Genomic DNA, 19,325 nt, shown 5'->3' with positions numbered 1-19,325 from the left:
GATTCAATCTTTTTGTATTTCAGGAGTTGACCACTGGACATTCATATGAAAGAATTTAAATACAGTTTTTTCCTAAAGCATAATGAAAGGGAATGTGTTTGAATTGCACTGATAACATTTTTGCAATCACAAAACTTTTGCAAATGTTATTAGGGCAATTTATTTCTGCCATGTGTCTCCTTTTCAGCAGGGATACTCTGCATGGGTTAAATGTTTTTTAATGCAGTTTTGAATAGTTATATGTCACACTCTGAAAATAAAGACTGAACTGTTCGTTCTGTTCATTCTGTGAGGACTGAAATCATGCAAGAGATCTTCTGCTAATAATTAATGTCACACCCCACTGGGACAAACACTATTTGCATGGCTTATAATAAAAACAATTCAAAAACACTAATGTGTTTCCCTGAACACTGAGAGCTTGTGATGCATTTTATGAAAACATCACTGGTGAGAACCACAGCAGCATATAAAAGCTATTATTGCATTGTACATTTATTGTACAGTTTATTTCCTCTTTGATTTATCTAACTCAACAATTACCAGTTGTTGTCACTCCTCTCATAGCAGGATATGGTGGGTTGCTAGCTCAGAGCAATGCTACTGTTTGGCAGCCACATTTTTTTCCATCCCCAAATCCAAAACATTTTCCCAAATAAATTTAGGTAAATACTTCAGGCCCAGAAAAAGCTTCCTGTGAGCATAAAAGGATTTTAAAATATGATACCTGTAGACACTGGCAAACAAAAAATTTGGTATCTGATCAATATGCATTCACAAAAAAAATCTGCAATGACCAGGAACTCATGTAAAATGTCATGGCCATGTGGCAAGGCCACTCTTTAGTCAATTGCTGCTCAAACATCTTTGTGAAGTTTTCACCCACCGAGCAGACCCCTCACTCTGTGCACACCTGCAGTAGCCCCCTGCTCCTTTCACACCTGTGCACCACAACTCCCACACACAGCCCATGGTATCAGAGGATGGGGAGGCTTGGGGGGATACTGAAGATCACCAAGTTGCAATCCCCCTGCCATGGGCAGGGGTGTCACCCACTAGCTCAGGTCACTGTAACCATCCCAATTCCCTGTTCATTTCTACAAAGGTGTGGCAGGGAGTTTCCCATAATTCTGGACTCATGCAGCCAAGGCACACCTTCTCTCATCTAAGCTTTTATTCCTTTGTGCCAGAGCCACCCAGCCAAGGATGTAACAAACTCTAGGTTTTCCTTATGGAATATGCATTTTCAGACCCTGCTGGAGAACCCATCCCCCTTTCTATCTGGTATTCTCCATCAAACAACCAGCCAGTGGTGTGGTACCAACTCACATAAAGTCACAGCTCTCAGCAGAGGAGGCATTGTTCCTGCTAATATTCCAGTTTCCTTCCAGGCTCTTCCCACAAAATGGAGGAGCAACTTCTCCCTCTTTGAGTCAAGTAAAAGAAGTGAATCTATTGGGGTGTTGGAGAGAGTTTTGAGTAATCAGTGAGTTCCCACCTTGTCTTCTCAGACCTCACCTGAAGGCTGCCCTCACTTTCCTATTTACTCCTCCTCCATCTCCAGAGGGAACTTGTGCATTTCAGTTTTGATCTCCTGGTGGTTTTTAAGTTTTCAGCTTTCTGATTTAGGTCAAATCTCACAGAAAGTCTCTATGCCAACAACAGGTATATCCAACTATTCACCTATTTTATTTTTTCAGAATGATTCTGCTCAATTAGATTTTAACAACAAAAAAAGTATCCCTACCTAAAAACTAAGGAATTTCAAAAAGCATGTTTAAGAGACCTACAAGAAGTTCCCTAAATAAAACAAAGGAATAAAATTGACATTAATTTGAAGAGAAAAGTAAGTAGAAAACAAAGCTTTCTTTATATATGAGAATGTTGCAGAACATGCCTCCTACCTGTTTTTTGTTTGCAGACTATATTGACTATATTTAATAAAAACACTGGCTTTAGACTGGTGGTCTGAAATTCAATACTTTTGAGTACACCAATTTCAGGTGTGCATAAGAGACTTATCAATGTCATTGTTTGATTTTACACACATGTGCATTTGCACTGGAATAAAAATGACAGAACTATATACAAAACTTCTTACTGCTATTTGATATTTCTTAAGGAAAACAAGGCCCAGTTTTACCAGCCTATTTTACTGCTCATTTAATCTAGTCTCAATAAGTGAGCCACCAGTACCTTTAAGCCTTTCTCCTTATCCCTTGACTTATTCCTTATAATTATCAGTAGAATAGATTTGCTATCATGGTAGTGATTGTCAGCCAATATAATGTGAGAGCTTTTGAAAGAAAAATCAGTGGCATAAATTTTTTAATCTTTGTGAAACCTAAGCATAAAATGGAGTTAACTGAGTCTTGGTTATCCACCCATGATTTTCTGCCCTTAGCCAAGACCTCCAATCAAAGACATATTTTATTATCCTTATAAGAATTTTTACTTTTCTCTCATGAGGATGTTATGGGCACATACTGCATTCTGGTTTTCTATTATTTCTCACTGTATTAGAGTTGGTCACTGTTCTCTAAATCTGTGTCCTTGCTTTTCATTCAGAATGTTATTACTGTGTAAGGGATAGATTTTATTTAATTTGGTCATTATATTTTCATTTCATTTTATTTTCATACTTTGCCCTTGACTCTGCAACATTTCCTTTACTTCCTTTTTTTATAGCTTAGTGACCTTAATACAATTGTTAAAGTTGAGATGCAACTTCTATTCTAAACTCACTTTCAGAAGCTTATAACTTTACCCAGATATTCTCTTTAAGGCTGGGTGTTTTTTATGCTTTGTTAGAAGGGGATTTTTGTTTGAAACTTCACAAGCATTATCTATTTGTTTTGAGTTATCCAACTTAAAAAGACAGCAGTTTTGCAGCAATCAGGACAGTTTTCAGATGCTTTTTTTGACTCTGATAATTGGAAATCAGCTTTGTTTCAGCACTTCAAAATCAGCTTTGATTGCAGAATAGTGGCTTTGCCGTCTCTTTGAAATGGTTTTGAAATAATTAAGTTTTGCATGTGACATCATTATTAAATACCTTACTGAAATGCTAGCAATGAGGGAAGTCATCTCAGAATAACTCTGTTCTACTTAATTTTATTTTAAAAAGATAGTAATTTTTTGTATAAGAACTACATTTAGCTATACTTTAAATATTTTTAATGCCAGTTTCATCCCACTCTTCATGGAGCATTGCCCTAAGAGCTGCATTACAGTATCCAGTCAGTCTGGATTCTCCATGGTACATAGAAGTAAAGCAACATGGGCAATGAAAAATAAACATTTCTCTTGTACTGGTGAAATGACAAGGAGTAGCTTTGCTTCATTCCACCAACATACTGTTGTAACTGTGATGTGTTTGAAAAAGCTTTTCCTTAAAGATCCAGTGAGAAACCCTGGATAACTGTAAACCCAAGAGGAGCACTGGGAAGCTTTGCACAGTATCTTGTTTGTCATCACAAAAGAAATGTTCTTCAGGAAAATGTCAGTGCACAATACCATCCCCATGGTATTGCTCGTACTCTGCATTTTCTGCAGCTCCTTTTTTTATCACAAAGACTTTCATAGTCCTGGTAAGCTACCATTTTATGCCCTCCACATGAAAAATGGTGCTGCAGCCTTACAAAAATGAACCAAGAGTATGGCTGACCAGCACAGATTTTATGTATTTGCAGAGTCAAAGTAAAGTGGAGAAAGACATTCTTTGGGCATTTCTTCAATCAGCTAATAAAGAAATACAAAAACTTGCAAACATTTTTAATTGGAAGTAGTCCTTTTAGTAAAAACCAGTGTCATTATTTGTAAGCTCCAAAGTGACACAAACTACTGTTTTTCACTTTTGTACTTACACCAAACAGACTTAACCCCCAAATCTCTATTACACTTTTTACTCTGACGTCCAACAACATGAAGACTACAAGTGCCACAAAAGCAGTAGAAATACATGGTTTTTCAGCCTCTGTGTGAGCTGCTTACTTTATGAAGTTTGTGATTTACTTCTGAGTTGGGCTACAGGCTAGAATTATACCAGCCACATAATGAGGAGAATTCTTCTTTAGCATTCAGAACTTTGAATTTTTATCCTGGCTAAGCTAAAAAATGCCAGTCAATAGATTCATTTTAATCTAAGTCTTATTGTTCTGGTCCTAGCTTTTCACTCCATCATTTTGCATTGATTAAGCACCTCCTGCTTTTTTACAATAATGTAATAATACAATCCTAAGTGCCTCAGGAGGCCTTCATATGAAGCTTCATCTGAAAGGCAATAAATAGGCTTATTTGATTCATATTTATTTTCCTTTTCATTTATAAGTGATTTCCTGCATTCAGCCCGTGTTTCTCTTTCCTGTTCAAATACAGAAATCTTCTAGAAGATTGCTCAAATAAGCCTCTTGCACAATTAGAATCCTGCCCTTGGTGGCTGCCATTCTCAAGCAGCATATCCTGTCCTGATTGCATTATTGTTCCCTCTCCAGTGATAGGTCTGTTTATTCATACCAAATCTTCCAGTGGCCCCTAGTTTTGATAATTTACAAACTCATTTGCACTTGTCTTACTGATTATGAAACTGCAGTCAGTATATACCAGCAAGAAAGATCAGGCACCTCTCGTGGTCTGGGACGGGCTACTATAACCAGGACTTTTTCATCTACTAGCTGAAGCAAATACAGGTTGATTTAAAATGGCTACACTTTTCTATCATGTGCAAAGGGTTTCTTTCTATCAAATGAGGGAGAATAATCTCATCCTGTATGTCACTGAAATATGAAGACAGAATTCAGAGCTCTGTTTTTCGTACATGCAGAATTAACTGGCAAATCCCATTAGCAGTTTATTTTCCCTTCTTTCTGATTTTTGCACTCCACGTCTTTTCTGATGGGCCTCATGATAATGCATTGTCCCCTGACTGTCACACATATTTCTAGGCACTTCCCTGAAGAGGAGAGGAGTAACAACAAAGCAGTTGCAAGTTCTCTGCAGTCATAAACTTTCATTATACTTAAGACTAGATAGAATTATGAGTTCATCTAATATAATCTCCTGAGCATCATAAGCCATTAAACATCACCCAGATACTGCTACTTGGAGCCCAACTACTTTAATTAGACATGAGCACTTCAGTCATCAAGAGATTAAACTGTGCTGTGCCACAGGCATAGTCCAAAATAGACAAAGATGTCATCAAAGCCTGTGGCTCTTCAAATAACAAAGAATTTCTAGGTGAGAAATACCCCTTAAATTCCTGCAAATGGTATTTAGCTTGTCCACCCACTCTGGCACAGAATATCATCTCTGACAATAAGCCCTGAGAGAAAATGTTGTTTTTCTTCTAATTCAGTGATCAGTTTATCCAGACCAGAACATGACCAGCATGATACCCTCAATGGGTTCCTAAAAGCAGGAATCTCTGCAGAGAAGGTACTTTTTTGAAGGTATTTTTCCACATCTATGTGCTAAAATCAGTTTAGGGTAAGCTGTGTATATTAATTTATGCACATTTTTACATTGGATCTACTGTAAAATCCTGTTCTCTTTCCACAGGTGAAGAAAATGGAAGCCCAGGCATCTTTGGCTCTGGAATCTAAGTGCTGAACAAGTGACAAAGTTGAGCATCTCTAATTTGTATCCCAAATCAGACTTTGGTATCCCTAATATAAAAATCCCTAGCACCCTTCCAGGGGATTGCTTGATCTAACTGTTTACAAGGACTAAGAGTTAGCTGATAAATCCTAAAATCAACTACTGATGTGACTTTTAAACCCACCTGCTATTTTATCTCACCTCTCAATTTAAAATGGGTCTCAAATGCTTACAACTATAGCTCATTCCTATTTCAGACAAATTGGTTAAATTGGGAGCATTTATCTTCTGCAAAACAATTGTTACAAATCCCAGTCTGAGCTGATTTACATCCACCAACATCAGTTTTATCCTCTCTAGTTCCTAGGCCTGTGTGTCCAGTTTTGACTTATCTTTACAAGCAAGAACTTGATTTTATCCTAGTTTTCTCTAAGACAATTTCCTTGACTCAAGTACAGTGTTATTCTTACTGTGATATCTCTAGATTACAAAGAACATAATCTTCCAGCCTCTTTTGGGTAACTACCTCTTTTCTCTGCTTCCTTGATCCTGTCTTGGAACACATATGACAGATTTTAAATTATTTTAAATTTTATCAGGTAGGCCACAAAATAATAAGTCAAGCAAAAACAACTGAAGGCACTGCACTTTCAATTTGCAATGTGTAGGTACAAAGCCATCTTCCAGATGTCTGCATGATGCAGAAGTCAGGTAAAAGCTATACCCTATATAAATCAAGGGATACAGAATTTTATCACATGATATGAGTCATCCTGTAATATTCTGGACATCTAGCAGATGAAACTAATGAAATTCCAGTTTTAGCTGACATAGAATGGAAGTGACTTGAATATTTTCTAACTGTATTTTTCTAGCTAGTATTTCATGATTTGGGATATAAAGGAAAAAGCAGTTGTTTTTCTACTACAAAACCAAGTGCAAGCAATTGGTTTGTTTTCTGTATAAAAAGTATTCATTTTCTTTTGCTAGTCCCGTGAACTAATGTCATCCATATTATTAAAAATGGAAACATTCTCTAGATTGCTTTATCCACTCAATGCTAACAGCTGAGTTTCACATCAGATCAGTGAATTGCCCTGTGCTGAAAGACATGGGCAATGGAAATAACACACCTTGGCAGCAATACATAGTTGGTTAATTGCACAGTGCAATTCTGGGGCAAACACTTTATTAAAACATTAAGACTCTACATCTTTAAAAGCATCATGCTTTTACAGTTAATTTTAACCAATGTAAAAGAGTACCAAAAAAAGCCTCCACAAATCCAAAAAGAATTCTGGTGAGCCTGTCATATTTTAGCAATTGAACAACTTGCTCAGCTACTGATGTGTCAACAAGATGGAATTCCACTTTCTGAAGGCTAGAGTGCCCACTCAATAGAAGAAAGCAATACATGATTACTGCTAAGAGCCTGTGCCACAGTGCTAGCAACTCAACATTTAGCAATAATGGAAAATGTCTGTCTCATTTTCATTCCCACTGAAAACACTCCCTATACAATATTATGACACACTCCTGCTGTGAGTTGGTTTCTTAATCGCAGCAATATCTTCAGCTATTACCTTTTCCATGGTCACACCTTTCTGGTGAATTCTCTTAAAAGCAAAAATTTAATGACATACAGAACAAGGACAGCCACCTGAAATGCAATAACAAGGAGTAACCCTTCAATATTGCGACGACTACTAGATAGCAGCAATCTCCTATTTCCATTTTAGTGTTTTGCAAATGACATGGGGGTCTCAAGGTCTTTTGTTTTCTGAATTATTCCTCTGTTTTTCAAAATTGAGGAGCCACTATTTTCTGCTTCAACTTCCATTTCTATCTTAAAACTAAGGGAAAAATCCAAATCATTGTACAAACAGCCCTTTTTCACCCATGACCTTTTATTCATCTGATTATAAAATTGAAAAGATTTTTTTTCAATGCAAGTACCTTCAAAGGTTGTCTTGAATTACCACTACTCATCTTGACTAGCTTTATATCTCAAATTATTTTAAAAGTTGCCTATTTTCTCTTTAGATACATTGAACATTCTCCTGGTACTACTAACAGAGAAACAAAGTAAAAGTCCTGAACCACACATTTATACTGACATCTTTGTTTGAAAATAAAGTCTTTGTGGTGAGTCAGATTTCTAAACATTTTGTTCAGATACTATACATGGAATAACATGATAAAACCAGACTCAAGAGGGAGAGGAATTAGAGAAAGTCCATGTTGATCATGACAATGCATTGCATTAAAATTGAATTTTGCAATAAAAGATTTATAACTTCCAGATGTGGAAACTGTTTTTCACTTCAAAACCTCTTGTGTACTTTCACATATATGAAGCAGTATTTGCAAGCTGGTTCAGATTCCAGAAGAAGTATAGGTGCATTCACATAGCATTTCAATTGGCATATAAAAGCCTAAGTTAACTCTACTCCAGAAGTTTAGAAGGACATATGCAACTAACAAAATCATCATTTGAATTATCAGAAATGGGTAAGAACTTGTTGCTTGGAATATTCATAATTCAGATTTGTCTCCTCAAAACGAAAGATTTTCCCCAATTGTTTGGGGTTTGCCTACGTGTGAGTCACTGGGTTTTACAAAGACATTCCTGACGATGAAAGGCTTCTGCTTTTTGTGATTCTGATGAATCACAAAAACTCCCAACTTTGCAAACAACAGGAATATGTATTGCACTTCTCATGTAACTATTTTAGTGTCCTCTATTCTATTAAGCTTACTGAAAAGGCAGACAATTATTAATCCTACAAATGTGGTGCAATTGCTTTTGACATGTGCTTCCTTAGCCATGGAAGAAGAATGCAAGAAGAAATCAATGAGAAAAAATTGCTGGGTGGAGTGAAATTGCCTTAGGGATTTTGTTTTATGTAATACAACAGCCTAGGAATTCTATTTATAAAGTAGACATGGTATTTATATCTATTGATTTTTTTCAGGGACCTCTTGTAGTCTGCAGCCATAAAATTTCACCTGTCCTAGATGGGAACACATCTCTTGATGTTCTTCAATGCACTATGTTTATGGAACAGTAAATACTGTGTAAAAGAGATGAAATAACCCTAAATTTTGTGCTCCCTTTGCAAAAATAGAAAATTTACTTTATCATTGCACATTTAATACACTCCATTTGAGTACCCGCCTGCAGATTGGGGTTTCACATTAAAGGATCTCAAAAAAGAACAATAAAAACTTCAGTTAGGACAGCTTATTCCTAAGATCTTTACAACTGTCACCCAGACCTTAGTACAGTTTAGAGTGGTCTCAGGATCAAAATGAACCTTCAGGAGTCTGGTCTCTTAGCCAGGGATTATCAAACAACAGCCAATCTGTGGAAGTACATAATTCTTCATGCTTATGTATGCTATGCTAGGAATGAATTACCTCAAGGGAAAAAGACCAGCAGAGGCTCTGTCTCCACTACCCTGTACCTCCCTACTCACCCCACTTCAAGGGATAGGTCAACTGATATTGCATGCTGCAAAACATTTACCTCTGATGCTGCACAACATTCCATTGTGGAGCAAAATCTGGGCTGCAGTTACACCTCAATCAGTTATCATCCCACTGAAATATATTGACAAGGAATGTTTTGCAAGGCAACTGAGCTGTATGTGTAGAAACCAAGGCACACTTCTCAACAAACAACTTGTATTGTCCCTTTCAAAGATCCAGTATAACCTGCTTTTAACTCCAAGCTTCCTTAATGTGTAGTAAATTATATGCCAGTATAATAGAAAACAAGACAAAAATGTTTTATTCATAAAGCTTTTGTATGTCTTGTTTACCACAGCTTTTCCTCTACCTAGGCCAGCTGGTACAATATGTACTATCTACCATGTTTTGTTGCTGTTTTCTAGTATTAAATATGTCAGGATTTTATAGCTGAGCAATAGAAGTTAGTAACATAAGTCTGATGCATAGTAATGAAGGTAGAATAGTGTATAATGGTAATATCTTAGTAAATAAATTAATAAGTTTATGGTGAATAATAAAAAATATGAAAGATTAGACATCAGTAGAGTCAGTCAGTGGTACCACAATATTCAGTGGTACCACGATATTCAGTGGTACCAATATTCAGGGCTTCTATTCAGTCAAAATAAACCCTTTGTCTTTTATTTTTTTTTTCCCTGACTAGACAGCAATGCCTGACTGCAGAGGGTACATATGGGGATGCTTACATTTAATCCTCTTTCCTCCTCTTTTTGGGACAGTTCTGTGTAGGCATTTACCAGACTGTTTCTAGGCCCTGCATGTTGTTGTTTCCAAATTTCCTCAGACAAAGCAAAATCCATCTTTTAACTTTATCAAAGGCCCTTTTTGCAAATTATAAGCACTCTCCTGGAGATTCACATTTACCTTTGATACCAATGGCAGCTCTGCAAAAGAGATTCTAGTTTTTCATTCCATGTAACAGAGTAAGAAACTGAGGAATCCAAAATGTCTGCATCCTAGCCTGGCTCAGTCACCTGTTCATTTCTCATTAGTCCTTCAGTTTTGGTCATTGTCCTTATATGTTTGGGACTGCCCCACATGGCTATCTCTCTGAATATTGGAATATTTATTTTGCTTCATTCCCTGGTGGCTAGCTTATTCTCTTTTTGGTTCCTTTACTTTTCTAAAATGGCTGATGAAACCCATTCTCACTCACTGTCTTGACTTTCTCTTGACCACCTGCCCTTCCTCTCTCTCCCCTGAGTAATTCCATCAGCAAATCAGAATCCTCAGATACTTGACAGTAGTTAGCTACCCTAACAGGCCAATTCAGACCTGAACTACCAATTTGTTCTGTTCAAGAGGCACCTATTCCTCTGCAAGGGCTTTTGTGTGAATAACAGACCAGTGATGTTGGATATAACTTCTGCTGTTATCAATATGAAATTTAACCAAAGACAGAGGTTCAAACACCCCAAGAGAGACTCTACATAACTGAAGTACAGCTTAAAGAATGATGTAGATATTCAAAAAGAATCTCCAGATTCACACTACTTTCCTTATTTCTTTGCTTACCAGCTTCAGCAAGGAATGTATTTCTAATCTAAGCTGTACAGGTTAAGTAGTGCAAGACATCTTTTGCAGTCTTTTTTTGGATGGATGATAGGGACATTCTCATCTCAGGCCTTTCTTTGAGCTTGTAAATCACATGCACGCTCATGAGGCAATATTGAGCTCTAAAATGGATCTTCCTGGATGCCATAAAAATTAGTGGAAAGCCTTCACACTGAAAAAGGTCAGGTTTTGACTGGGAAAAAACACATCACAGTTTAAGAATAGAAAACACTGAACATGACTTAATAAAATAGAGTAAAAATAAATAGCTTTTCTAACTGTCTTGGTGTCCTTGCAGGTGGATCTTTACCTTCAGCCAACTTTGTGACCAGCATTTGACTTCAGTGCCAGGACCCTCGCCACAGGAAGTCTGTGACAAATCTTCCTTGAGGTTACCATTTTTTAGGCTGCAAAGAAAGATTCTAAGGCATATATTTTCCTCTGTACCAGCCTCCTGCTTCTCATTTCAGCCTAAGTGAATTGTACTCAGTAATGTTCAAGACATCACATAATTCACAAACAAAGGGTGAGCTCACACTCACGGCTGCAGATCTGATCACTACCAAGCACAGCACAGAGTCCTTAGAAGGAAACAGAGCAGTTTGCTAAACCAGGCAATATATCAATCCTTTACCCTGTGCACACTTTATTTACACAGCATTTGCAGATTCAGAATGATGACGAATGAAGCTGCAAAACACAGTGTGATTTTCACCACTTCCAGGCAGAGACCAGAATAAAAATTACATGTGATTTTATCTTTTTTAACCAATCCCTAATAGTTAATCCAGAGTCATTCCCTTTTGTTTATGCAGTCGTGTTTCTTATTACTTTCCCAGATTCTGCTTTATTTTATAGCTCCATATCTGCTCAGTGAATTAGGGCAGTACTCTGTTTTACATGCACCACTGCATGGACAGATAGGAAGTCTTACCAAGGTCGACAGATGCTAACCTACTCAAAGAAGACAAGTTACTGCGACTTCCTAGTTCACCAAACTATTATTCTTCCACGGTATCAGTTTGGGCAATATCAAAACTGCAATAAAAAGTACATTTTCCACAAGAAAGACAGCAGAAAGAGCACCCTAGTATTGTACAAATATAGATATTTTATCTTCTCTCATAGTGTTTGTGGAATTCTGCTGTAATGTAAACTATGGAAAGACTCACATAGTGCAAACACCAGTTTGTCACTCTGAACATTTAATATTTATTTTATATATAGATTTACCTCTGTGTAGATCTATTTCCCCCAAAGCTTGTTTTTTGTCAATACTTGCTTTTCCTATAGCCAAAAATGTCGATGGCCCATATGATGTGATTTCTTAGCAAAAGTATTTTAAAGTTTCATCTGATTTTGATTTCCATAAATCCACCATTAATTGTTCATTCCCCTTGCTTAAAACAAACTTTAATGAGTAAACAAATATATTTCTATATTTCTTTTCATCATGTATTTTAACGTGCACAAGCAATATCACTACAGTGTCACAAACAGGCTATTCTATCTCTCCTTTTTCTGTAAAAAAAATTAATATGATAATGAATAGTTTGCTTAAGATCCTGTTCATTTCTGCTGAGTTTTAGGAGAAGAAAGTCAGAGTGCATTTGGATTTTCATTTGCACAGTTCAATTTCTTACCATAATTATTCAGCAACTTCTTAAACCAAATAAAGCAAAGAATTATGGAATGGACACATTCTACACGATGAAGTCATCATTCCTAAGCCATTGCACTATTTTTAAATTGTTCAGTGGGCTGCATTATCCCACTCTGGTGGGAAGGGCAATTCGGAGTCACTGAAAAGGATAAAAAAGGCAAACACATTTTCCCACTTTGTCTTATCATTCGTTGTACAGATTCAAGTATTTCCCACGCCACTGGGAGGAAAAGGTAGGTTCTTACCCCACAGCCTATTCCATTGGCTGGCTCACAGAGGATTCTCCTCAGCCCTGGCTCAGGAAGCAGACCTGCCCCACAGCCGGGGGTTGGACACAGCACTCCTCCCATCCGCAGCACGCACTCCTCGGCCCCGTAGCGCTGGTAGCGGTTGTACTGCAACACAACACAACACACTGGTCTTAAACTCCTGGCAGCATGCATGGAAAACACCCAAATCCCTGAGTTTGTCTCTATCCCACATAATCCAGTCGATTGTCCTAATGTCTCACATGCTAAGTTCAGGTTATTTGTCAAAAGTCTAAAACTTTGCAGTGTTATGAAATGGGGCACCACTCTGCTCCAAGTCACATCATGTGCATCATTTTCTGGCTCACAGCCATTTGCACCACCAGAAGACTGTGTGGGATATTGAAATCAAGTAAACAGCAAACTGTTTCTGTAAGTAACATCAAATACACTTATTTAACTATAAAAAATTATTGTAAACATAATAAAAATAGTCCAATGATAAATGTTTGAAGAGACTGAAGAGAACACACACAAAAAACCCTTTAGGGATCTATAGCTAGAAGTAGTGTAATGTTTTAGACCTTAAGGGCTGTAAAAACGTGCCTAGGCAACTTTATTTCAAAAGCAAGCTGATCATTAAAGTGATCAGCAGAATAACTCTCCTATATGCATTCATTTCAATGCTAGGTGTATTTTTTCCTTTGTCTCCCATGAAATTTTCTTTAGTTTATTCACTTTTCATTTAATTCCATCCTGATAGCCTAAAAGGCCATGGAAATGCCTTAATTTTAATGATAGGGACACTGACACACAGCAATATTAAGTAACGTTCCCAGTGTATGCTCGCTGACAAAAATGACTGCTCCAAAATGCCTGATGTCACTGCAATAACTTTCCCATGTCTAATTTACCCTGCTTTCAGCCAGAGATAAGCTGAGCTAGTACAAATCATGCTGTGTGCATGTAAATCACATCCACTCTAGGGTTCTGTGTTGGGGCAGTTCCACACCAGTGGCCGTATAACCACTGTAAGCCGGGCTTCAGATTCATCAATAAATCTGCTCTACTGTGGAGGGAAATAAATGAAAGCATTTGGTCTTAACAACCCCAGAAAAAACAGGCAAATCCAAAAGGCCAAAGAGGAAGGGAGTAGGTATGAATTTTCTCTGTGAGTAGACTTTATGGTGTGCTAAAAAAACAAAACAGGACTTTATGTTACAGCGCTCACAATATTTAGTGTTTCATAAGATTTTATCCCATAATGGCTCATGAAAATCCTGTTCCCTTTTTTGGGAGGATAGCAAACAAAAAATTCTTTCTCCAATTTGCATCCGTCTCCAAATAAATCTTTTGAGGAAAATGGAAACTTTAGGCCCAACATCTCATGCACACAGCATTCAAAAAAGAATTTTAAATTACAAAGAAGGCTCTATGACTTCTGGGTGCCTTTTAGAAGATTCTTCTGCAAATACTGTCACAACATGTCTTGTTAAACTGACTTCTTAAAAATAATATTAGAGTTCTTAAAAGACTATAACATATAGACACAAAAGCTTGCATCACAGAAAAAAAAAATCAACCCAAACTTAAAGTATCTAACTTTGCTAATTAATGAAAATTCCCAATAAACTCTGAAAAGAAAAGCAAAATCTAAAAGGACAATAAGACTTCAAAATAGAGAAAGACTTCAGTGTATGAACGACAGCCAGAAATTCTTAAGACTCAAGAATCTTGTATTTGGAAAATATTAGTATTTTAAGAAATGTGCAAAACTTGTCTGCACTCTCCTTGAATGCAGGGGCTCAAAAAGTCAACTGGTGTTTTCCTGTGTTATTATTGTGCTTGAGCCCAGACTAATGCCTTAAATATTTAATGCTGGATGCTCTCAATTTTTAGAAAAGTTTGTGATCCTTCCACTATATACATGTTGAGTGCTCTGAGTCATTTGGCTGGCCTTTATAGAAATATAGGTAACCATAGCTGCAAAGCTCTCTAGCAGCCTAATTTTTCTTCAGGGCTCAGACTGGACCTGAAGGTGAGGATGGTGATTTTCTTACCCTATTAAGAGGGAACTTTGTGCTGCATGTGGGATTGTTAACAGCTTCTCATTAAGAAGGCAAACACCAGTGACACTGTAGCTGAGGTTCTGTCAGCATTTACATTAAAAATTCTCAGCTGGAAAAAAAACCAAGAATATACTTTCCAGCCATTAACTTAGCCTAAAAGGGCATGAAGAGATTCCTCTCATTTCCCTTTTTTTTTTCTTTTTTAAAATTTATCTTGTTAGGGAAAGATACAGAATGTAAATGTCCAGTTTACCTACTGGCAAGGTGGACAGCAACATCGTTTTCTGTCCAACAAATTTAACATTTTATACTGGTTCTGCACAGGACTCATTCCAAATCAGTATGGCACCCTCCTCAGCGATTTTCATACTGTAACAGCCAAAAAAATGATCCAGAAAAGATCCTGCTAAATCCATTTGCACATCTTGATATCTAGTTACCAGCCTGTTTTCTACCTTTAAAGTCCAGATAGATTTATATAATTTTCCAATTTCTTTTTCCTTGTGTCCTGCTCAATCAAAACCCAGCAACCAGCTGAAACACAAAGTAGCAGGACATATACACGTTTGCTGCCATAGCAAAATCTACACAACATATGTGGATTTATATTCTTTATTCAGCAACGTGAAACAAAATGACTCACTTTACATTAAGGGTGCATTTATAAAAAAATTGTACAGGACCAAACTATTGTAATGAATTATTAATTGACTATTTGCATAGAGTGACAGACCATATCTATTTATACACCACAGCCATACCTGTCATACTGGACTCATGTAACCAACCAAAGTAATCCATTAATCAAGTCAGTTTTCAGAAGCCCTTAAATGTCTTTGGAGCCCATGATGTGCTTTGATCATACATCTAGATGAGATACTTTAGAATATTACAGCACACAACACCCACTGGTTTACTTCACCTCTTAACTGGAGACCTAATGTAGAATTCATTTAATTTAGTTTGAATTTCCATAGTGATGATGCCTATAGTTGCACAGGTTGTGAAGACTTCTTTTATAATTAACTGGAGAGATGAGATGAAATTCATCTTTACTCCTTATATTTGTACATCTGCATAAGAACTGAGACCTCAAGTGCCCTCAAGTTTTTTTTAAAAATAATGAGAGATCAGGCAACTTCTTAGATAATGGCACCTGAAATTAGGTGACTCTTACAATAGCTGATTTAGTTCCAATAATTCTGATCCTAACTCACCTGTCCTAAGCTATTTTTAAAACCAAGGATTAGGTATCTAAATAGCTTAGACTGTGAACCACCTCACAGAATTTTAGCTCATCTAAAATTAAACATCTAGCCTAAACAAGGCTTCAAGTGAATGAGCAGAAATAAGATCTCAAGGAGGGCATTCATCCTGACTTAGACATGATGTCTAAGATAGGTAAGATCAATCACCCTATGGAAGTGCTATGGTTGAAACTGAGAAAACTAACTTAGGCTAGGTATCTAACACGTGAAGGGCTGTCATTGAAAGATTAATCTAGCTCTTCTGTCCATTCAAAGTATTTCACAGAAACTATTACTCAATTTCTATCAGTGTGCCTCCTATTTAGAGATGCACTCATCATGTGTAAAGTTGCTCTGCATGCTACAAGGAGGAAAGTATCTCCAATTATTTTTAGGAAAAGCCTCTTACAAAGTATAATATAAGGGAAATTTGATGGAACTGGCATTCATGGCACCTGATTTCATTCCTGGCAGCAGCACAGCCATCCTGTGGCTTTCACATAAGTCATTTAATCTATGCTTCTCATCAGTTGCCCATTTGTAAAGAGGAAGAATGATACTTGCTGATTTCAATGTACTGTTAAGAGGCAAAATCCATTAATAGTCATGAGGACGTCAAATGCTATGGTAATGAGTGGCATAAAATTACACAGAAATCACCAGCCATCTACTGCTGCTAGAAAGCAGCTTCCAGACAAAGCATGTCAGGCATTTATGTGCTACTGTAATAAGGCCTTCAGAAATACAGGTTGGTAAATAGTTGCTGGATTCCCCCAGAACTATAGATTTTAATGCCTATTTGGAAAAACCCCCAAAGCTTCATAAATAGAATTTACTCTAGAAAAGTGATGCTAAGACAGCTAAAGGTATATGAATAAGATGGTTGTGAAGCATTCTGTTTGTTCTCTGAAAATTACATGCCTTTGTGAACCTTCCCCTCAAATTGTGAATTGTCCCAGTTAGGCCAAATCTATACTTTCCAAGGAATAAAATTTGAAATGGAAAAAGCTTTACTTATAAGCTCTACTTATGGTATTTTGACCATAGAATGAAGTTCTTTTGTTCAACCTTTGTTAGTGAACACTTGTCAGGGCCCTTGGATTATAATTCACAGTATGACTTAGACATCGAGGCTGGGTAATTGTGACCATTTATTCCCTGCACTCCACTTTACAGGTTGGGATGGTTTCCCTTGAGTCTTAGCATGATACTGGGTTTTCAAGCAGTGGAAATTCAATCATTTGATGTTGTAAATCAAGGGTAATATAAATGAAATCTTTGGGTTGACACAGGAATAACAGGTTAATTACAGACTACAGCCTTTTCAGTTACATTGAGATTCAGATACTAAAACAAAACTGAAGTGCACCTGAATGCACAAAACTCCTGCAAAACACACTTCATGAACACAGTGATTCCTGGCCATGCCAGTTTACAAATTATGATTTAATATCATAGAACCATAGAATGATTTGGGTTGGAAGGAATTTTAAAGGTCATTTATTCCAATCCCCCTGACACACCACAAACACCCTGAGCCATTTTAATTTTGCTTTTAGAATTTGGGTGTTCTCTTTATTTTCCTTCCCTCCCCTCTAAAAGCAGCTCCTCAGTAGCAGCCTTGCAGACAACTTTGGACAAAAGTATAACAGTAGATGTAAAGCCCAAATCTCTGAAACGTAATTCAATTACTTGTTTCTTTAACTGCATGTAAGAGTCTCAGAGGAAAGCAAATCTACTTTCTGGAGTCAGATTGTTTTTACTGCTCCTATAAATCAAATAACCATCTGTGTGTTTCAAAATTAGATTGTGGAGGCTATTAGTCCATAGTGTAGACTAAGCACTTTATTTATATGTATTATGCACGTACAAAACCTCCAAGAATTAGTTCCATAATGCAATTAGGCAACTTACAGTACAAAACCAGTAGTACTCCTTGGACTAGTAAAAATACTTACAAATGTGTTATCTAAAACACAGATTAAAAAGTGATGGACTGACATGGCTCTCCATGGAGTACCCATAATTTACTTTTCCTGAGTTTTGGGGCTTCTCTGCAGGCCCCTGATCAAATTGAAAGAGCAAGTTCAGAGGATCAGCTCCTTGTTACCACAGGAGCACCCAAGGAGACAAGAAAGACAACCACTTCTAGAGGGCTGGAATTTGCCTGACTGGGGGGGGTCATGGAAAACTGGCTACAAACAGTTGTTTGAAGAAAATATTTAGGTAAGAAACCTCTTACTAGATCAGTGCACCACAATTCACAGACAATATTAAACTGGAGTAGAGATGGGGAGAAAAAAAGGAAGATTGCAGTTAGTGGAATGATATAAAAGCAAGCACAATCTGTTACAACAAAGAAAGGAGAACGAGCACAGTGTAGGGCTTAGCACTGCATTTACAAACTACTGAAAGTCTGTGATCTTCCAGCAGGTATTTGGGGGATCAGTGTGAATAGACTGGATGCCAGAGATAAACATTTGGTTTCTTCTGACCCTTGTGGAGCTCAAATACACGCTCCTTGCTAAAGGAACAGCCATCAAGGCTGTAACTGATGCAAGGAAATATGTTCAGCTGATGCTGTTGCAGACTGTGGAACTGCATTTCAGTGCAGAAGATACTGGCTCCCAATTCTCAGGTCTCAAGAGTGAGCAATGCATATTTCCTGAAAGCAGATCAAAGCTATCCAAGGGGTGGAAGAAGTCCTAACTTCCAAGTGTACCTGAGATCCTGAACACTGGGGTTCAAACCTTCCCTCTGAATTAAATAAAAGCCGGGTGGATGAGAAATTTAAATTCAGTGTAAAATTACACTTGTTTTTGTTTTGACAGAAAAAAAAAATCCTTTAAAGTTGTTTTGACAAAGTACCTTCTATTTTCTTTCTCTTCATTCTTTATTTCAGCTGTTGAGCCAAAAATAAATGACTTTCACTTGCCTACTGTACAGTAAGTTCAAAAAGTGTAAAAATGTAGAGATATTCTGCTTATGACAAGAACTTAAGGCTAAAGTTATTATAATCCAGAAGAGACAAAACTGAGGAATTTTCATGAAACTCAATTACCTCTGAGTTAGGGAAGAAGGTGGTTAGGAGACAGTCCAGGCAGGTATAGCATAGGAAGGAAAGAGAGGCATATCACTAGACTTCATATGAATTTGCAAGATTATAAAGTTTGTTGTGAACTTCCAGCTATTAAAAAAAAGGTGGTGTAAAGAGCATCAAGAGTTAAAATGCAGTAGCTCAGTCTTAGAGAGTAAGTGATGAGACTGTGGTGACAAATCCAAAAGGTGAGCCAAATGAGATGGAGAGAAAAGAGATATTAGATGGGAAAGTGGCAGGAACAGAGAGATGTGTGTAGGTATCACTTACATGGAATAGTATCTGAAGCCAAGGGACTGGGTGGGAAGCAGCAAA

General features: G+C 37.2%; 1 protein-coding gene across 2 annotated transcripts in view; it reads right to left on the bottom strand.

Annotated features, from left to right (window-relative positions):
• The window catches only part of PRKN (parkin RBR E3 ubiquitin protein ligase), a 678,491-nt gene that overhangs the window by 97,301 nt on the left and 561,865 nt on the right, over positions 1-19,325 (bottom strand). For both annotated transcript variants that reach the window (XM_030235709.2, XM_018915631.2), the window contains exon 9: positions 12,595-12,744. In XM_030235709.2, the coding sequence (XP_030091569.1) occupies positions 12,595-12,744 (150 nt within the window). The remainder of the gene's footprint in view (positions 1-12,594; positions 12,745-19,325) is intronic.

This window comes from Serinus canaria, chromosome 3, assembly GCF_022539315.1.
Source record: "Serinus canaria isolate serCan28SL12 chromosome 3, serCan2020, whole genome shotgun sequence".
Classification (NCBI taxonomy): domain Eukaryota; kingdom Metazoa; phylum Chordata; class Aves; order Passeriformes; family Fringillidae; genus Serinus; species Serinus canaria.
This window is presented reverse-complemented; position numbering and strand designations above follow the sequence as displayed.